The sequence below is a fragment of the Crinia signifera genome, chromosome 8, assembly GCF_055691185.1.
Source record: "Crinia signifera chromosome 8, ASM5569118v1, whole genome shotgun sequence".
NCBI lineage: Eukaryota > Metazoa > Chordata > Amphibia > Anura > Myobatrachidae > Crinia > Crinia signifera.
In genome coordinates this window covers 5389488-5411933 of record NC_139224.1, presented here as the reverse complement: position 1 = coordinate 5411933, position 22446 = coordinate 5389488, and the positions used below count along the sequence as shown (strand labels likewise).

At 47.9% G+C, this 22446-nt stretch overlaps 1 protein-coding gene across 2 annotated transcripts in view; it reads left to right on the top strand.

Annotated features, from left to right (window-relative positions):
* The window catches only part of EEFSEC (eukaryotic elongation factor, selenocysteine-tRNA specific), a 170158-nt gene that overhangs the window by 9823 nt on the left and 137889 nt on the right, over positions 1-22446 (top strand). Inside the window, exon 1 of one of the 2 annotated variants that reach the window (XM_083155633.1) lies at positions 2975-3356. The exons of the other annotated variant lie outside the window; for it this stretch is intronic. Within the exon in view, the coding sequence (XP_083011759.1) occupies positions 3077-3356 (280 nt within the window). The 5' untranslated portion in view covers positions 2975-3076. Of the gene's footprint in view, positions 1-2974; positions 3357-22446 lie in introns of those variants that run through there. 2 annotated transcript variants of the gene reach the window in all.

Sequence of the window (22446 nt, the reverse complement as noted above, 5' to 3'; positions counted from 1 at the left end):
ACATGTGAGGCATTGCCGTACTCGGGAGAAATTGGGGCACAGATTTTGGGGTGCGTTGTCTCCTTCATTCCTTGTGAAAATGAAAAATTTTGAGCCAGAACTGCATTTTTGTGTAAAAAAATGTAATTTTTCATTTTCACTGCCCAGTTGTATCAAAATTGGTGAAACCCCTGGGGGTTTGAAATGTACACTATACCCCTAGATGAATTCCCTGAGGGGTGTACTTTGCAAAATGGGGTGACTTGTGGGGGGGTTCCACTGTATTGGTGCAACATAGCACCCACCATTCATTCCACCAAAATCTGTGCTGCAAAATCCAAAAATCACTCCTTCCCTTCTGAGTCCTGCCATGCACCCAACTGGTATTTTTTGGTCACATGTGAGGCATTGCCGTACTCGGGAGAAATTGGGGCACAGATTTTGGGGTGCTTTGTCTCCTTCATTCCTTGTGAAAATGAAAAATTTTGAGCCAGAACTGCATGTTTGTGTAAAAAAATGTAATTTTCCATTTTCACATCCCAGTTGTACCAAAATTGGTGAAACCTCTGGGGGTTTGAAATGTACACTATACCCCTAGATGAATTCCCTGAGGGGTGTAGATTGAAAAATGGGGTAACTTGTGGGGGAGGTTCCTAACTTTTAGCACTTATGGTGCCTAGAAACCTACATGGTGCCTAAAAAAAAATCTCATAAAAAGGAGGCTCCAAAATCAAGTAGGTGCTCCTTCTATTATGAAGCCTGTGGTTTGGTCAACGTGCACACTAGGGCCACATATAGGATATTTTTGAAAACAAAAGAATTGGGGGAATCAATTTTTAGTCACATTTCTCTAGTAAAATCTACTGTATTCGTTAGAAAAATGTATTAAAATTGAAACTCTGCAAAAAAAAAAGAAATTTTGAAATTTCACCTACACTTTGTTTTAATTCCTGTGAAACACCTAAAGGGTTAACAAACTTCCAAAATTTGCTAGTCATATTTGAAGCCTCCTAGTGTCCAAAAAAATGAAAAGGAGGTTGAAATAATGATTGCAACATAAAGTAGACATATGGTCTTTGTTAGTTATTAACTATTTTGAGTGGTATGATTATTTGTCTCACAAGCAGAAAATGTGACATTTTGCATATTGCTAAATTTTCCAGTTTTTCACGATATTTTGGTATTTTTCACAAAAAAACACAGACTGTATCGACCCAAATTTACCACTAACTTGAAGTACAATGTGTCACGAGAAAACAATCTCAAAATCACTGGGATAAGTAAAAGCAAAAAAAAGTTATCCCCACTTAAGTGAGACATGTCAGATTTGAAAAAAAGGGCTCTGTCATGAAGGCACAAACTGGCTCTGTCATGAAGGGGTTAAGACATTGTCTGTGACGTCAGGGTCGGCTTTGATCTGACCTCAGACGCAAATGCTATATGCCACATTAATGGCCGCTACATAATTGACTATTACTGCATTAGAGGGGTCTGCGGAGAGGAATAATACTACATCAGACCTCATTATTCCCTGTAACACTCCTGTCCAAGGTCTCCGAATGCCTCACGGCCATCTCAGCCTGGATGACCCAACGCTTCCTGAAACTAAACATGGCTAAAACAGAACTTCTAATCTTCCATCCCCCGAACATCCCCTCTTCTCCCACTATCTCCATCAGTATTGGTGAAACCGAGATCACGTCCACCGACCAAACGCGCTGCCTCGGTGTCATCATTGACTCCTCCTTCTCTTTCACCCCCCACATTCGTGCTCTCTCACAGTCTTGCCGCTTTCACCTACGCAACATCTCACGCATCAGACCATTCCTCTCCACTGACGCGACCAAAATTCTCATTCACTCTCTTGTCATCTCCCGCCTTGACTACTGCAACATCCTTCTCTCTGGGCTACCTCTCACCCGCCTCGCACCTCTCCAATCCATTCTTAACGCCGCTGCTAGGCTCATCTTCCTCTCCCGCCGCTCTACCTCCGCCTCCCCCCTCTGTCTATCTCTTCACTGGCTCCCCATTCCTTTCCGAGTTCTCTTTAAACTCCTCACCACCACCTACAAGGCTCTCTCCTCCTCCACCGCTCCTTACCTCTCTTCACTGATCTCTATCCACACTCCCTCCCGTCCTCTTCGCTCCATCGCTGACCGCCGACTGACCTCTCACCTAATCACCTCCTCCCACTCCCGTGTCCAAGACTTCTCTCGCGCTGCCCCCCTGCACTGGAACAACCTCCCGCCACCCATCAGGCTTTCTGATTCCCTTACCTCCTTCAAGCGCTCCCTCAAAACCCACTTTTTTCGACTAGCCTATCCCTCCTCCTAACCTCTTTTGATCCTCCTATCCTGCCTCCACTCCCCTCCGTTCCTACTTATCCTATTGTATTTCGTTCGTCCACCCACCTATTTTTAGTATGTTAACTCTTATGAGCAGGGCCCTCCTTCCTCACGTACTCACCCTACCTCATTACCTCACCTGTGCTCCTGTCCTGTTCTTCCCTTCCTCTACTTCATCTTCGGTCTCCTTGACTATTTTGACACCTACTTCTGAACTGATGCTGATTTTAGTTCTACCAGCTATACCCCTATTTATACTGTATCTTTCTACACACCCTGTACGTTACCTTGTAATTTGTTTTTTTTGTTTGCTATGTACGGCGCTGCGGACACTTTGCGGCGCCTTATAAATAAACGTACTACTACTACTACTACTACTACTACTGTAACATAGGCCAGATATCTGAGTTGCCTGGCACATTTTAGAACATTTCATGGAATACCTGAATTGAAATATAATATAGTAATTATACATATCTGTGTGCAGTAAAGGTATTGATAGATAAACGTTAACTTGGGATTTAGGTAGTTTAGTCAAATACAAAGGCAGCCGAATAGTTCTTTTCCTGCCAATACTAGGCTATAGTAGGCTCATATGCAGCTGCATATGGGAATGCTACAAGCAGTGGTGGTCAGAGAAAGATTGGCCTATCATGTTGCACTGGTGGGGCGGAACTGATGTACTGGAGCAATGTTTGTGCCCGGTACAGTGCAAAGTGTGACACAACGCGGAAGTGACCACCTTGGAACGCATGGCGGCTGAGGGGGAGACGTTGAACTTCAATGTGGGGGTCCTGGGACACATAGACAGCGGGAAGACCTCCCTGGCCAGGGCGCTCAGCACCACGGCTTCCACCGCGGCCTTTGACAAGAACCCCCAGAGCCGGGAGCGGGGGATTACGCTGGACCTCGGCTTCTCCTCCTTCACCGTTCCGCTACCGGAGCACCTGAACGGCACCGGCTACCGGAGCCTCCAGTTTACTCTGGTGGACTGCCCGGGTCATGCCTCCCTTATCAGGACTATCATAGGAGGTGAGTGTGCCCCTGCTCCAATGCAAGAGCCCCAGTCCCCTCCGTTCTATATTCATCATGATCATCCTACTATAATTAGGAAGTTCCTGTCATGCTTGGGTCATGGGTTGCATCTCCGCTTGCAACCAGCAGTTGTGACACCCTTGCTAGCGCTTGGGGGGGATGCTGTGATTGGGGGGACGCTGCGGTGCCCTTGGTAGTGCTTGGGGGTGGTGCTGCGGTGCCCATGCTAGCGCTGTGGGGGGGTGGTGGTGGTGCTGCGGTGCCCTTGCTAGCGCTGTGGGGGGGGGGGGGGGTGCTGCGGCGCCCTTGCTAGCGCTTGGGGGGAAGCTGCGGCGCCCTTGCTAGCGCTTGGGGGGAAGCTGCGGCGCCCTTGCTAGCGCTTGGGGGGAAGCTGCGGCGCCCTTGCTAGCGCTTGGGGGGAAGCTGCGGCGCCCTTGCTAGCGCTTGGGGGGAAGCTGCGGCGCCCTTGCTAGCGCTTGGGGGGAAGCTGCGGCGCCCTTGCTAGCGATTGGGGGGACGCTGCGGCGCCCTTGCTAGCGCTTGGGGGGAAGCTGCGGCGCCCTTGCTAGCGCTTGGGGGGAAGCTGCGGCGCCCTTGCTAGCGCTTGGGGGGAAGCTGCGGCGCCCTTGCTAGCGCTTGGGGGGACGCTGCGGCGCCCTTGCTAGCGCTTGGGGGGAAGCTGCGGCGCCCTTGCTAGCGCTTGGGGGGGAAGCTGCGGCGCCCTTGCTAGCGCTTGGGGGGGAAGCTGCGGCGCCCTTGCTAGCGCTTGGGGGGACGCTGCGGCGCCCTTGCTAGCGCTTGGGGGGGGACGCTGCGGCGCCCTTGCTAGCGCTTGGGGGGGAAGCTGCGGCGCCCTTGCTAGCGCTTGGGGGGACGCTGCGGCGCCCTTGCTAGCGCTTGGGGGGGGGGGGGGCGCTGCTCCAGGTTACGGTTGGGGCCCTGTCCTGACATGCGTCAGTGGACTATGGTGTCCCAGCTAGTGGGGGGCAGTGGTGTCTCAGCTAATGTGTATTTCCCTATAAGCTTAAGAGCTGCGCTATATATTTAGTTGAAATGCAGATTATTGACATTGTAGATGTTAGGAATGTGTTTTCTCATGCACTTTTTTTCCCAACCCCAGTTGCACCCTAATCTTACTCTCACCCAAGATTGTCTACGTGCAGACCATGTTGACTTTCTCAATGCCAACTTTATGACCGTATGTCGTCACTATCTGTTGCTTCGCATTCTTGTTTAATTCCTGTGTGTACAGAAGCGACAAAGAACATGCTGGGGGTATAGAAAATAAATGATATCAATAATGTCATAATCCAGTATTTTTGGTTGGGAATTTTGCGCTTTTAATACTTCAGGTGTGTCCTTGCTTCTGCATTTCCAGGTGCAAGCAGGGTTTGAGCCTGTCCTGTAGATATCTGTAACTGGCACTGCTGGGGACGCGACGTGTAACTGGCACTGCTGGGGACGCGACGTGTAAGCGGCACTGCTGGGGATGCGACGTGTAAGCGGCACTGCTGGGGACGCGACGTGTAACTGGCACTGCTGGGGACGCGACGTGTAACTGGCACTGCTGGGGACGCAAGGCGTAAGCGGCCCTGCTGGGGACGCGACGCGTAAGCGGCCCTGCTGGGGACGCGACGCGTAAGGGGCCCTGCTGGGGACGCGACGCGTAAGCGGCCCTGCTGGGGACGCGACGCGTAAGCGGCACTGCTGGGGAGGCGACGCGTAAGCGGCACTGCTGGGGAGGCGACGCGTAAGCGGCACTGCTGGGGAGGCGACGCGTAAGCGGCACTGCTGGGGAGGCGACGCGTAAGCGGCACTGCTGGGGAGGCGACGCGTAAGCGGCACTGCTGGGGAGGCGACGCGTAAGCGGCACTGCTGGGGAGGCGACGCGTAAGCGGCACTGCTGGGGAGGCGACGTGTAAGCGGCCCTGCTGGGGAGGCGACGTGTAAGCGGCCCTGCTGGGGATATCACGTCCCCAGCAGTGCCGCTACGTATCATGTCCTCAGCAATGCTGGCACTGCTGGGAATATGAAATGTAACTGGCACTATTGCTTGGCATTCACATTCAGTGTCAGAGAGTGCACAAACTTTGTTTCATGTTTTAAAACGGATGTGGATCAGTTGGTCACCAGCATGTTGTTAGACAGTCATTAGCTCGACATGCAGGTAGGTCGACATTTTTTTTATTTTTTACCCTTATGTCGACACAGTCAACATAAACACTAAAACGTAGGACCGCGTCCCCTCGCATGGCTCGCTGCGCTCGGCACACTATTCTATTCTCCCACCACGCCCTAGTGGATGGTAGCGCATGAAATACCGCCTGTCGCCACATGTCGGCTAAAAAAAAACAGTAAAAAAATACCCCCATGCCGACCTAATGACCCTGTCGACCTAAACTCATGTCGGCCTAGTGGTGTAGACCTAATGCTTGTTGACCTACTTGGTAGTGACTCAATGACCCAAGTAAGTCACTACCAAGCATTAGGTCTACACCGCTATGCCGACATGAGTCCACGGAGGACCGATGTTGTGCCTCTGCGCATGTGCAAACTTTCGGTTTGCCGGGTGCACACACCCCTACATGGCGTGCGGAGGGCGTCGGACTGCCCATTGCCATATGGGAACACCCAGTGTTACATGGGCGCTCTCATGGTAATGATGCGGTGGTGCAGGGGGCTGGCAGCTGACATCACCAGCTGTCCGCCCATGTCCGCCCCAGCGTGCACACATATGAAAGTCACTGTTATCTGCGCGCACCTTCTACAACTTACCCGCGGCATACGAATGGATGTTTATGCTAAACATCCATTCGCAGCCTGTGCGGAAGAACCTGCGCTGTGAAGGGGGGGGAGCGGGCGGGTGGATTTGCAAGGCTGCAAATTCGCAGCCTTGCGAATCAACCAGATTAACCCACTTAATCTGTAGTAATGTACAGGTTGAGTATCCCTTATCTAAAATGCTGGGGACCAGAAGAATTTCGGATAATGGACTATTTCGTATTTCAGAATATTTTGATGTTTCAATGAAGTATCTTGAGTTATCTTCCAGTTATGATGTATAAGCACATGAAATACACACTAATATATTTTATTTGTGCATGAAACAAGGTTTGCGCATTAGCTCGGGCCCTGAATCTGACTGCCAAGCAATCATGTCCTTGCACATATTTAGTGCCAGTTACATGTTATTTCCCCAATAGTGCCAGTTATATATGTACCCAGTAGGGTTTTATCATAACATATATATGTGTGTGTACATTTTGGTCACTATGGTTTTTGGAATAATTTGCATAAGGCCAGGATACATAACCTGTATTACATGATGTGTGGTAGCATCTTTTGTTTATTTGTATATGGGATTGGCAGTGTACATTCTAGCATCCTGCACATTTCAAAATCTATGCAATACCTCTTTCTTGCCTTGGTTGGTGCTTCTAGCATCCGTGCTGAAATACAGACACGTCTGTGCTAGAAAAGCAGAGCGCGACACCCCAGGCAGGAGAGAGAAACTGTAACGGCTTGGAAAGGTGCAGAGTGGTGGCGAGTCCTCTGGAGAACTGACCCCCTTGCTACTATGAAGGGGACAATGAAATGCGGATTGCAAGTTAATCTGTAGATGAATGTCAGAGTCCATCTTTGAGCCACAGCTTAATTGGTTGTCGTTCGGACATAATCCTTAACACTAGCGTAAATCTGCAGCTGAAGGCTGGGTCAGGAAATCATTTTTTTTTGGACTGGTCACCTCAAAATCCTGGACTCCACCCAGCTGGCAAATTGCAGCCTGACCTGAAGCGAGTAGTTTGTGCAAAACTGACCTGTGGTTATTTACATCGGCACAACCTGTTCCTTGGCACCCTACGGGCAGAGTCTCTAATCGGAAGAGAGGGTCTTGTTTTTAATAGACTTCTAGCTTCTAGCACAGTGTTGTCTGTATTTCAGTGCTTATATGCAGACCAGACCTGTGCTAGAACCACCACAGCACCCCCAGAAAGGCAAGAAGAATTGCATGTGTTTTGGAAGATGTGGGTTCCTATAATGAACACCACACATCACCACGGCTTGCTCGCTTCAAAAATGTTCTACAGGTGTCTGCCGGCACATGGGCGTGAATGGAATTGTCCCCACGATCTAAAGGAGGTGGGAAATAAAACCACAGAGGGCTACATTTCTTTACCATGTCATAAGTGTAAAAGTCCCGTGTTGCTTTTCCCACGGACATATCATGATGAGACAATGGGCCATTCTCCAGAGAAGTGAGGCTCCTGAGTGGGAGCAGGTCACAGTGACAAATCAATGGCTCCTTCTTGCACGGCTGTTCCCGCCTTTGTTTGTCCTGCCTGTAATTGAGCATAATCAGCTGCAGCCATCGGTTCTAGAATTATTTTCAGTTTGTTCTCTCTGCCAACAACAGTTTAAATGGTTGCTGAGTGGAACTGAATGAGTTCCATGCGGAACTGCTGTCCCCTGTATCGCTCCCTATTGTGTTTTATATTATTTCTGCTCATATTTATTGTAGACCGGTTACATTTGGATTACTGCATTTAAGTTTTTTTGACCTTATGAGTTTTTTTGGGTTGCATGTACCCTTTGATCAATTGTTTTAATCCTCTAGGCCAGTGGTTGCCAAATGATGCACTTCAGGGGCCACATGGGCCCCCTAAGCAGATGGACATTACCAAAAGTCTCAGTAATAAGTTAATAAATATAGTCAATTAAAAAGAGACTCTAGGACAATAACGTATCGGCAGGTATTTTAAACAATTGTTGGAAGCTGTAATAAGACATGAAGCAGTTGTAGGCAGTGTTGGTTGTTGTCACTTGTGTGCTGCACAGAACAATGCACTGGGCAGAGCTGAGATGTGTCAGATGTAAGGGCAATGGAAATCATTTTATGTACTTAATATAAAGATGTGGGGGAGAACACTGATTGTAGTTGTGTTATCTACACAAGCAGGGGAGACGTGAGGGGCGCCCGCAGGGGAGGCGTGCGGCGCGAGGGGCGCCCGCAGGGGAGGCGAGGGGAGGCGAGGGGCGCCCGCAGGGGAGGCGTGCGGCGCCCGCAGGGGAGGCGTGCTGCGCGACGACCGAAACAAAAACAATATGTAAATAATACTACTAATTAGGAAAAAAATCTCAGTGTTCTGTTTATCAGGTCACACAAGGCAGTTGGAAATATAATCTGATTCTCCATTTATGAAATGAGGCAAAAGTATGGTCTCATCACACAGACACAGTCGGTATCCGGACTATTGTTAGACAGCACTTACATAGACAGCCATTACATCGACACCATTAGTTCGACAGCTCAATAGGTTGACATACCATTAGGTTGACATACCATTAGGTTGACATACCATTAGGTTGACATACCATTAGGTTGACATACCATTAGGTTGACATACCATTAGGTCGACATGTCATTAGGTCGACACTGCCATTAGGTCGACAGTGTCTATGTCGACAGTCAAAAGGTCGACATGGTTTTTTTCACTGTTTTTTGAGCCAACATGTGCCGACAGGCGGTATTTCATGCCCTACTATCCACTAGGGCGTGGAGGGAGAATAAAATAGTGTGCAGAGCGCAGCGAGGCACCGTGCCCGAAGCATCGCGAGCGAAGCGAGCGGCTGCGGTTCACTTCAAACTGTGTCCATGTCGACTGTGTCGACATTTCGAACAAAAAAACAGTGGAAAACCCATGTCGACCTTTTGACTGTCGACATAGACACTGTCGACCTAATGGCAGTGTCAACCTAAAAACATGTCGACCTAATGAGCTGTCGACCTAATGAGCTGTCGACCTAATGAGCTGTCGACCTAATGAGCTGTCGACCTAATGGTATGTCGACCTAATGGTATGTCGACCTAATGGTATGTCGACCTATTGAGCTGTCGAACTAATGGTGTCGATGTAATGGCTGTCTATGTAAGTGCTGTCTAACATTGGTCCCACATCCGACACAGTCAGGAATGGGATTTAGGGAGGTGATTCAGGTTCATATGCAAAAGCAATCTCCTTCTTTAATGGACAAGTGCAGAGAGAGTTACATTTGTGTGAATTATTTTATTTCTGTGCAGAGTAAATACTGGCTGCTTTATTCTTCAACTGAAATTTAGATTCTAGTTTAAAACCCCCCCCCCCCCAAAAAAAATCTCTGCACATGTTACATCTGCCCCACCTGCAGCGTACATCTTTTGTCCATTAAAGTATGAGTTTGGTTAATGCTTAACTTTTAATTTAAGAGATTATGCCAGAGGTTCCCAATCACAGTCCTCAGGGCACCGCAGTGGTGCCGTGAGTAAATCCATGCTTAGCCACAACTAGTGCCTCAGTCAGTTTAATGTAACATCTGTGCTGAGTCACATATATACTTAGAACCAGGACAGTTGGGGTGTCTTGAGGATGGGGATATGAACCCCTGGATTATGCGATGCTGATTCTATGTTTCCCACTATTTCTGTGTCACAATCCGGCCAGGGTTTTGTTGAGGAGGCAGCTTCTCACCTTGTCGCGCCCACCGGTCCTTGCGTCTCGTCGGCATGAGGCTGGTGAGGTCCAGTGGAAGATAGTTGCTAATAGCTGGCTCGCAGGTATGGGAGTCGCCACCTTGGATGGGAATAATTATGTAATTGGCTCATTACCCTTGACCGATGACAGCCCCCCTGGGGGATTAAGTTCCCTGTTCCGGATTTCCTCCTCGCTGGGACTACTTCTCCCATCACCTGCTACACAGTCACTCTGCTGCGCTACCTGCGCTGCTCTGCCGCTATTGGATGCTATTCAGCTAGTTACCATCTCGCTCCTGCGGGCAGATTACTACCGGACCCCGGCTCCGCTATCTCTAACCCGTGGAATCTAGGTGTCCACTACCTTCATTTCCCCAATGTTGTGTTATCCCTCATTCAACTCTGCTACCCCCCCCCCCCCCGGCTCTATTTCAAACTTCATAGTGTCGACTTGGCAACCATATGCCGTGTATGGAACTGCTGACATGATTATTATATTGAGGGAAGACTGGTGGTGTGTAAAGCGAGGGATGGAATACATCGCTGGGGTGAGGCATTGGGGATGGAATACATCGCTGGGGTGAGGCATGGGTGATGGTGGATGTAATACATTGCTGGGGTGAGGCATGGGGGATGGAATACATCGCTGGGGTGAGGCATGGGGGATGGAATACATTGCTGGGGTGAGGCATGGGTGATGGGGGATGGAATACATCGCTGGGGTGAGGCATGGGTGATGGGGGATGGAATACATCGCTGGGGTGAGGCATGGCTGATGGTGGATGGATTACATTGCTGGGATGGGGGATGGAATACATCGCTGGGGTGAGGCATGGGGGATGGAATACATCGCTGGGGTGAGGCATGGGGGATGGATGATACATCGCTGGTGTGAGGCATGGGGGATGGAATACATCGCTGTGGTGAGGCATGGGTGATGGGGGATGGAATACATTGCTGGGGTGAGGGATGGGGGATGGAATACATTGCTGGGGTGAGGGATGGGGGATGGAATACATTGCTGGGGTGAGGCATGGTGGATGGTGGATGGAATACATTGCTGGGGTGAGGGATGGTGGATGGAATACATTGCTGGGGTGAGGCATGGGTGATGGTGGATGGAATACATCGCTGGGGTGAGGCATGGGTGATGGTGGATGGAATACATCGCTGGGGTGAGGCATGGGTGATGGTGGATGGAATACATCGCTGGGGTGAGGCATGGGGGATGGGGGATGGAATACATCGCTGGGGTGAGGCATGGGTGATGGAATACATCGCTGGGGTGAGGCATGGTGGATGGAATACATCGCTGGGGTGAGGCATGGGGGATGGTGGATGGATTACATTGCTGGGATGAGGCATGGGGGATGGTGGATGGAATACATCGCTGGGGTGAGGCATGGGGGATGGAATACATCGCTGGGGTGAGGCATGGGGGATGGATGATACATCGCTGGTGTGAGGCATGGGGGATGGAATACATCGCTGTGGTGAGGCATGGGTGATGGGGGATGGAATACATTGCTGGGGTGAGGGATGGGGGATGGAATACATTGCTGGGGTGAGGGATGGGGGATGGAATACATTGCTGGGGTGAGGCATGGTGGATGGTGGATGGAATACATTGCTGGGGTGAGGGATGGTGGATGGAATACATTGCTGGGGTGAGGCATGGGTGATGGTGGATGGAATACATCGCTGGGGTGAGGCATGGGTGATGGTGGATGGAATACATCGCTGGGGTGAGGCATGGGTGATGGTGGATGGAATACATCGCTGGGGTGAGGCATGGGGGATGGGGGATGGAATACATCGCTGGGGTGAGGCATGGGTGATGGAATACATCGCTGGGGTGAGGCATGGTGGATGGAATACATCGCTGGGGTGAGGCATGGGGGATGGTGGATGGATTACATTGCTGGGATGAGGCATGGGGGATGGTGGATGGAATACATCGCTGGGGTGAGGCATGGGGGATGGAATACATCGCTGGGGTGAGGCATGGGGGATGGATGATACATCGCTGGTGTGAGGCATGGGGGATGGAATACATCGCTGTGGTGAGGCATGGGTGATGGGGGATGGAATACATTGCTGGGGTGAGGGATGGGGGATGGAATACATTGCTGGGGTGAGGGATGGGGGATGGAATACATTGCTGGGGTGAGGCATGGTGGATGGTGGATGGAATACATTGCTGGGGTGAGGGATGGTGGATGGAATACATTGCTGGGGTGAGGCATGGGTGATGGTGGATGGAATACATCGCTGGGGTGAGGCATGGGTGATGGTGGATGGAATACATCGCTGGGGTGAGGCATGGGTGATGGTGGATGGAATACATCGCTGGGGTGAGGCATGGGGGATGGGGGATGGAATACATCGCTGGGGTGAGGCATGGGTGATGGAATACATCGCTGGGGTGAGGCATGGTGGATGGAATACATCGCTGGGGTGAGGCATGGGGGATGGTGGATGGATTACATTGCTGGGATGAGGCATGGGGCATGGTGGATGGAATACATCGCTGGGATGAGGCATGGGGGATGGTGGATGGATTACATTGCTGGGATGAGGCATGGGGGATGGAATATATTGCGGGGGTGAGGCATGGGGGATGGAATACATTGCTGGGGTGAGGCATGGAGGATGGAATACATCGCTGGGGTGAGGCATGAAGCATGGTGGATGGAATACATCGCTGGGGTGAGGCATGGGGGATGGAATACATCGCTGGGGTGAGGCATGAGGCATTGTTGGCAAAGGAATAGCGAATTGATGTAAAGTTGGGACTTATCAGACTAGCTGACCAGGAAGAAATGCGTAGGATCCCGGCTCCAAAATGCGCTGATGTAGTAACTGCGATGTATTAAAGTGGTCCAAGGATTATATCGGGGGCTTGACTTCAGATTGGAGGGGCTTCAGTATAGTCATGTCCTAATATTAGTATACATTCCCACTTCAATGATCTGTGTTGGTTAAGTGCAAGCTGTGGGGTATTGTGTACGTCTTCCAGCCTTGCTGCTGATGGACGGCCTGAGAATGGTATTTGGCCTGCTCTGTGTGGTTTGGGAAGGACAATAGCACTGATGGTTTAATCAGATTAAAAAAACAACAACTCAATTTAGTTATTTTGAAAGTTCTGCAGTTTGTAACTTGCTGTATATACAGTCGGGGTGATCCCCACAAATCACCCTGGCTGCCGCATCTCTCTTTCTATGTTTTTTTATTTTTTTGTTCTCAGGCAAGCTCCGAACAAGAGATTGTGAGAATGCAGCCTACCCATTCACAAGGAGCTATTGAAATCATTGAGGCACGAGGCACTATATAAGGTTCAGCCCCCAAAGGGCTGCCTCTCCAACGTTTAGTCCCCTTTACAGCATGTTTTTTTGGGGGGAGTAGTTATTTAGCAATCCAGTTTGCTCTAGTATTCAGGGCTAGTTACCCATTGTCTAGCTAAAACCATGGTGGTTATTTTTGGGATTGATCCAATACTTCTCCTGTGAGGCATCAAGTCCTCCATGGTGCCGTTAGTTCCTATTAAATTGATGGGCTGCATTTTCATTAGAACTGACGCAATATGGCTGCCTACTGGTGCTAAGATTGTAGTCATGGAATTGGATGATTATTGCTGCTTCCATTCATTGATCTTATGTACTTAGGGCCTGATTCAAACTCCTTCTTTAATGAACAAAACTGTGCTGCACTGCGGTTTGGGGCTGATGTAGCATGTGCAGAGAGTTACATTTGGCTGACACTCTCTGCACATGTTACATCTGCCCCACCTGCAGTGCACATGGTTTTGGCCATTAAAGAAGGAATTTGCTTTTTGCAAACCCACCTGAATCACCCCCTTAGTGCTGGGTCTGTTAACTGTTTAGGTCTATGGATAAAGTTTTTTTTTTTGTCTGAATAAAAGTGTTAGATGCTAGATGCTGGGTGACGGCATGAGTGGGTAACCCCAACTATCCCCCCTGAGGTTCTCCAGCGTTACAGTGCGCCACATCAGGCTACTTATTGCCTGCAAGTCTCAACTGATTCCTGTTCTCCAGATTCCCCAATATCTCCTTAGTCGCTGCCTGCTACAGATTAAGATTTACATAGCATAAAGGAGGGCGGAATCAGTGCGCTAGGTGATGTAATCTATCATATCTCCTGTGCGGAATTGCTGGCTGCCTAGTCACCCGCACAGCTACTTTTTGGCTGGGGATCTAAGGATCTCTTGATTAGGGTAACTTAATTTCGAGGAGTACTCGTGTTTGCCTATAGTAAGCCGGATGTCTGCGCCTCTTTTCTCTATACACAATAAACATAAAAATGTAAACGTATGCAGGTATATACACGAGGGAGTGTTCTTATTGGTGTTACCCTTCTTCAATCAACGCGATGCACTTTTACCATTAACAGGCACTTTAATGGAAGTGTGCTTTAACGCGTGCAAATATGCATTCTAAAATGTTCCATGCGGCTATATCAGACAATGATATGACGGGGAAGACAAAACGGTCACATTTCTATCCATAAGAGCGTTTTAACCCTTTATGACCAATCACGTTTCTGATGTATACCAGTGATGATTCTGGTAAAGCCGGTAAGTGACAAACCATATTGGGGCCCTAAGTAACACCCAATATGGTTTGGTCATTTTAGATTTTTCTTGTACAATAAGCATTGTAGCCCGTACATGTTGTGATTCATTTAATTCAATTTGATATTTTTGATATCGTCGTTTAAATCCGCTCACACCAGTAAGTGGACATTGGGATTTGAACTGTCATAATACACCGCCACGTCCCTGCCCTTTACACCGCCATGTCCCTGCTCCATGCTTTTCACACCACCATGTCTATGCCTCATTCTTTATATACCACAACGTGTATGCCCCCTACTCTTTACACCGCCACATCCCTGCCTTGCTTTCATTAAACTATTTCATTGTTGATTTGTTAATTTTTTTTGTTTTTTTAAGACTCTGTACTGTACGTACTTTCCTTTACCTACATAACGAATTGTTCAGCCCTGAATCTTTTTGCTTCTGTATAGAGGGATCATGATTCCCTACTAGGCCAGAAGATGAATGAATTTCTGGGATTTCTGCCGCACTACAGTTAGAGCAAGCCAGGGGGCCTTAATGGTGCTATATGTAGTGAATGGCATCATTACAGCCCAGTTGCACCCCACAACTTACACTTTTACCTGCCCCCCAGATTCCCCGAGTACTGTTATTTAGACCAAATAAAGGTACTTGTGTGGTGAACCACATAGGGAATTTCTGCGTGGTGTGAAGTTCCATGACCCAATGTAATAAGCTTCGGTTTACTGGTGCCAGCATGATTCTGGTGAGACCAACAATACATTTAAAGCAGATTTTCAAAAATATCATTTTTTTTCCATTAAAACTAACTGTCTCTTCAAATGTCACCGCTGTGTCACTGGAATAAGCAAATCTCAGCCTATTACAGTTTACTATTATTTTTATTGTTATTTTTAGTAGTAGTAATAGATCTTTTATATGGAGCCACAAGGGATCCGCAGGGCCCGATTTAGCTCTATGAGGCAAATCCATGGTGGATACCGTGAGATTTTAACCTATTTAATGAACAAATCATTTTTGGTGGCTGTAAGACAGCTTCCCGGCAATACCCGCAAGAGGACGGATGGAATTGCCAGATAACACTTTAAAAAACAACAAATGAACCCTCCAAAAAAAATCTAGCGTGTACCCAGCTAAAGGGCCAGATGTATCAAGCTTCAAAAGCTGATTGACTGGCTGTTTATCACTCTCCATTTTATCACTTTTGAAGCTTGATACATCTGGCCCTAACTCTCTTATTCCAGATCAGTTCTGTAATTTTTTTTTGTCTTCTAGGGTTCTAGTAGAACCACATATGTTTTTAAACCTAGATCAGAACTTTTTTCCCAGAACAAATCCTAAATGTGGCTAAACAGATATTCTGACCCCACAAGTAAGGTAGCTGGAACCCCTGGCAGATTCCGATATAACCCTTTAATTCTGCTCTAATGCCTTCGACACATCTGTGCGTGTTTATATTTTTGTAATGAATCTGCCTTGATTCCTCATATCCCACATGGGCACGCGCATAAGCGTTGGGCAATGCGGACAATGTTTTGTGAATGAATGTTGAACTTTTGACACCTTTTACTTTCTAGAAGCTGGGAGGCGTTCAGGCAGGTAAAGGGTCAAAAGAATCCGCTAGACTGGAGGAGAGAATTCCTGAAATAATTGAAGGGTATAGTTGTTACTCCTGTCCCCAAATAATTCCTGTGTGCAGAGGTCACACCGCCTTATGTTTCCAATTTCCAGCTAAGATCTCCAAAGGCTCCACCTTGTTTTCTGTTTGATACTGTCAGTGTTTTTGAACTCGTGTGTTTGCTCGGGGGAGACGAGATTAGGAGAAACGAGTGTAGCCAATGCATCTGTGTGTAGGTATTTAGCGGGGTGACGTAATGACGGAGCGGGGCAGACGGAGCCCCAAGATCAAGGGATGAGTATCCTCATTAGTTGAGTTCAGGACCAGGACAATTTAAGAAAGGGGATTATTGGAGACATTTTCTGATGAAGATTTTTTATTGGGGGGGGTGGGGTGGTTTAAACTATAAGTAATATAGCAGGGTCGTGGAGAAGACTAAGGTGGACAGATACTTACAGTGATGCTGACGAAGCTATGGAACAATGCCCTGTTATTGATAAGTAGAGATGCTTGGCTAGGCTCCACACTGTTCCGTTAAATAGCCACAGAACTTAAAATGAGTTCACTTAATATCATAGATGTCCAACTAATTCTATAAATGGTACTTGTTTCCTAGCACGGCGCCAGCGATTTTTATCTTAAGCATCGGGACCAAAAAAATTGCGTCCATCGCATGCAACAAAATCGCATGCGATGTGATCGACGCGATTTTTACATTGGAATCAATGTAAAATGGTCCCTGAGACCATTTTACCATTGGGCCCAATGTTAAAAGCCCCTGAAACTCCAATTTTAATTGCATAGCCCCCCTCATGGGTGAAATGGTCCCCCATTGTTAACGCCACCCCACGATGAACGCCAACCCGAAGCGTGGCGAGCGGCAGCGGTATTCGTCCTCCGATCTTTTCATACCCCCACTACCCAAGTCGGCGTGGAGTTGATTTTATATAGTGTGGCGAGCCATCGAGCCCGAAGCGTGGCAAGCGCACGCGCAGATGGACGCGATAAACACGATTTTCTCTTTGCCGGCAATAAAGGCTGGTAATTGACAGAATATCGCGTCCATCGCGTTGATCGCATACCTTAAGTACCTTAACTTAAGGTATGCGATTAACCCCGACGGGCGCCGTGCTAGGAAACAAGTACCCTATAAATATTTCAGCGCATATTCTCATTATTTCATGCCAAGTCTCGGCCAGCTCTGTACAATGGTACCAACCTTAATCAAATTGGCTACTGTGTATTTTTTTTATTAAAATTGTGCATGACTCCGCCCCTCAGCAAAATATCCCTTTATCTGATGGTGTGTGTGAAATGTGTGTATTTGGCTCCTGAGGACCCTCCTACATCCCAAGGTTAGCTGTGTGGCCAGCATGGACTCAGAGAAAGGGGTTCGAACAGTAAGTTCTTACAAAAATCCCCTTATTGCACAGTATACAGCATAGATGGCCAGTGGCACTATTGCCATCGATGGCAATCGCAGCAGTGACTATCCCGTGTTAGGAATGGTCAGTGGGCTGTGTATGTTGGGTTTAGGTGTTGAGGTATGGGGATTAGGGTCTGTGTGTGGCCATATATTCTCTGTAAAGCGATGCAGAATACACACGCGCTTTATATTTAACTGTTAGGAATACATGTTAATAAATATGAGATATTTATGTCCAGCCTGTTGATCTGTGTAACTGTTGCCTGTATTACTAGGTTTGCGTCACTAGGGGGCGTTGCACTTCTGCAGTGTAGCCCATACCTGGAATGCCCAGGGCAGGGGGTCAAGAGCAGAGTTCTGACCCTTTGTTTTGTTTAACCAATACCTCTGTACATAAACACTGCTCCCATAGACATGACAAGGCTGTCACCAGCTTCCAAAATCACTCAAATCTGCCACTGTGCCTTGAGAGCTGTCCAAACAGCTGCCTTGGGATGATTGGTCTCCTAAAGCCGCCCCAAGACTGGGTCATATACATTCCTGCCCTCATTGGCTTTCCTGACCTCTTGTCCTTGAGCATCCACTGCACAGAACTTGTGTTCCAATAGCAGTGGTTTAACCCTTTGACTGACAACATTTCCGCGAGAGACGGGTAAAATATTCTCCAAAAATCCCAGCGTCGCTCACATTTGTTATATAAATGCAAATAAAAATTATATTTCCTATATAAGGTGACATTACAGGTCATTATGATGAATATAGATTTGTGTGGCAGTTTTCACACATTTTGATAAATGCATCGGTCACTAAAGGGTTAAGTGCACTTTTTTTTTCTTTTTAATTCAATCATTTTTATTGGATTTTTTTATATAACCTGAACAAAAAAAAACAAACCACCCCAAACATAGATGGGGGTAATTAGGGCATCAAAGCAAAACTGCAATATAGACATTAAGGAATATAGCATATATATATAATTACATATATACGACCTTATATAGGGGAACAAGGTTTACATGTCACAGGTATCCATATTATCTCAGAATATCGACGTAATAGTACATGCACCGAAGGCGCCATTCGGGCACAACCAAGCCAACAAAAATATTATATATTTTTATATTGACACAGTAACTGAATACTGGGATGTAGTAAGTAGCATCGTCTTGTTTAGTAGGGATCGCTCAATATATCTTGAAGTGACCATATTAATCTAGGGTAAAAAGTATATACTGCATGCCCAACTACCCAAAATAAAAAAAAATACAATAATTCCAAACACAACCCTACCTCAAAACCCCCCACCCTGTATAACCTGCCCCCAACTGAGGTATACCTGGAGCCCATAACCATCTAACCCCTACTCTACTACCTATACCTAATTAGACCCTCCCCCCCCTGTATTGAGGGCAGCAGCCTGTGGTCCCTAGCTAGACTGATACCCGCACATCCATCAGGATGGGCGCACCAATAACTGAGCTAAGCTATACCAAACTAGGCATCCCACCCACCCAGTAAAAGGATTACTGAAGTATGGACTGGATGGGGCAACAGAAAAATAAAGAATCACATAACAATTGAGAGGAGTATATAGTTAACCCGTAACATGCATATAATTAACTCTCCCGCTGCAAAAGGAAATAAAGGAATAAGAAAAAAAAAGGAATGTGGCAGTTATTGCAACTATACTAGTATTAGAGGAACATATCAGGAACCAAATATTGTGGAGGTAGGCCTCAGCTATATGTAGGAGGACATCAATCTGGCCAAGGCTCCCCATCCTGAGAGGACGGAAGCAGGGTGTCAGTAATAGCAGAGCAATACAAATAGTAGTTCCTTTCTCGTGCGCCCAAGGAAATACACATGGAAAGCGGGAATTTTGTGACATTGAGTCCAGAAACATGCTGTGAAACCGAGGAGAAGTGTATAGGCTTTGGAGACCTACAGAAATGGACTCCTGGAGAATAAAATGTTCTGAACGAGTCACATAACGAATGTCTGGACGGAGCCATCCAATGGGAAGCAGAGCATCATCAGGGACAATAGGCGACATTCCATTATGATAGGATGAAACAAAAGGCGTAAAGATATCGGCATCAGGATTTCTAAAATACTTCTCCTTCTGGCAGTGTATATCGAGGAGATTCGGAGACTTTAGGCCGCACATAGGGCATGGACACAGGATGTAGAAGTTTCATATCGATTGGTTCAGCTGCATAGTGGAACTTTAAATATCCCTCAGTATCAGAAATCAAGAGACCAGCATCGGCTGCAGGAGCCACCCCACTCTGAACAGGTGGATCCAGATGTGGATCTGTTGCAGGCGATATGCAGATCACTGGATTAGTGCTCAAAGGCGCAACCGTGATGTCACCAAATTTATTGAGGAGCCTCTGAGTGGAAGCGTTGATGGCCTGGAGGATACTTTGCAAGGGGCCAGACATCATGAAACGTGTCAGGATGGTGGTGGCTAGCACACCACCGGAGTGCACACAGGATAGTGTCCAGACCTCCTCTATTACACAAATTAGGAGAGCAACCACAGGCTATATAGAGCAGTGAAGGATCAGTAGGGCAAAGGATTGTAATGCAGGACACCTCACACAATTTCAGCACTCTGTATAATTCCCACACTAGGAGCGGGGAATGGCACCGGCTGAGGCAGTACTTCACACTCCAAGATGGCTGCCACCTCTCCCCTCCCCCGGCGGCATGCGGCCCGACTGTGCGGTATCTAGGCACCAAATCGCTGGTATGCAGGGGCGCAGACACCCGTCAGTGCTGTGGAGTGCCAGATGGACCGGGCAGGGATCAGGAAGTCGGGAGCTCCGGCGGACCACGTCTTTTTGAGGCGGCAGCAGCAGCAAAATGGCTCCGGTGCCTGCCCTTCACTCCGGAGCTGCGGCACAGCGGGCTAAATATCCCTGCAGCGGAAGGCCCTGTCCCGTGTCCGAGGCAACAGGGATGTTCTGGGAGGCTTCCCACACGTACTACTGGCGGCCAGGTCCAGGTGAGGAAGATCACGATGGGTAAGCAGGATGAATTTAGCGGAGAGCACGGGGAGAAAGCCTCCTCTCAGGTATCAGTCAAAACCACGCCCCGGGTTAAGTGCACTTTTGACGTCTCCCGGTTCTTCTAAAGTGAAATCCTTTCCACTGCATGATTGTGCCTCGTAAATGACTGCCTTCGGCTGCTAGCATTCTGCGCCAGCGACGAACTGAGTGTATTACATCACGCTGACAGTCTTAGTACATAGACCCCCTAATGTCTGATTAGAGGTTAGGGTGGCTAATCCCGGGATCGGCAGGATCCCAGTATTTGCCGCTAAAATTGCCTGGATTTAAATCCTCGGATCAGATTGCTTTTCCCGTCCCCGGCTGTGCGGCTCTACACAGCGTGATGTGCTCAGAGGTCACACTGCACAGGCCGCATCGCCACACCCCCTGCCCGCACCGACCGGCTCTCAGGCACACCGCCTACCCAACTTCCATCCGCACCCATCCCATGTATGCAAGATGTTTGTTTTTTTTTATTAGGGAAGCTGATCCAGGGAATACTGAGATTGAGCATTTTTCAGTCCCGAATCCTGGGATTGAAAAAAATGGCCCTGGATTGGCTTCCCTATTACAGATAATCCTCCTAATTCCCCTCCTAATAAAGGGGGGAAAAATATCAATATATTAAAAAAATACTGTCTATTCAATGGTGAAGAGCATAAAATAACTACAATTAAATTATAAGCGGTATCGTTACGAAGTGCGGGTTTATAGAGGTGGAGATGTTGCCCATAGCAACCAATCAAATTCTAGCTATTATCTTCTAGAAGGTGCTAGATAAATTGGTGAATGGGACGATATTAACCTCAATATCTACAACGCGTTTCGCTGACCTCGCTCTGCTCCTCAGGGAAGGAACTACTTGGTTGAGTTCCACAAGTTTGAGCCGTATACTCCCAACCACTGTTGGACCTTTTTCATTGGCGTAAATTGTCTTCAGTCAGGGGCAAGATAAATAACAAAAGTTGATTGGTTATTATAGGCTACCGCCGTTCAGTGCAACCACTTTAACATGTGCTTGTTCTAGTCCAATGGCATTTAAGAGAATTGTTTTGTATTTCATTTATTATTATTATTATTTAAAATATTTGATATGTTTGCAGCAAAATATGGATTTCAGGACATTACAGGGGCTTATTCAGGTCTGTTCATTCGCACCCCTTAGTTCGCAAGGGGTCTGATGGTGGGCTTATGTGAAGGGTCATTTCTGCACATGTGCATTTCAACACAATCACCCCGCTCCTGGGGCGGGCAGGGGAAAGAGGCACTGGTTGGGAGACTGGGGTCGTTATGATCAAAACTTGAATGTGGGGATGACTTTATCGTGATCCGTAACTGAACTGCATAAGGAAGAAGTCACTGTAAGACCCTGTGGAAGAAGAAGTGCCACACAGTAATACCATTTCATTATATTCTGTTGTGAATCAAACAAGGGGAAACCTGACTATTGTAAGAAGACTCTTGGTGCCAACCACCGCAGTGTAACCTCCCCGGGGCCCGCTCTTTCCCTGGCTCTGGGACACACGGCCGGCTTGATGTCTTGTACCCGGGCTGTCATCACGTGAGCAATTTTACCTTAAACCTGACTCTACTTGCTGTGCACGGGCTGCTGATGAAATATCAGGAGCTGGTGAAATCCCGCTGACAGTAATTGTTTCCTGCAGAGCTGATCATCAAAGGGCGGCGTGGTAGCAAGGAATTCCAGGGTCGGGATGAATGAGGCCTGTGAGTGACAGCCTGGAGCTTACATTGGGGACCGGCGTGGACTTAAAAATGTTTTTATTTTTTTTTATTTATTTTGTAATCGGTTAATTTTGTTGGGTCTGCTGTCCGAGGATTGTGCCTACATTGCTTTCCATAAAAAGGTCTCCGACAAAATGGT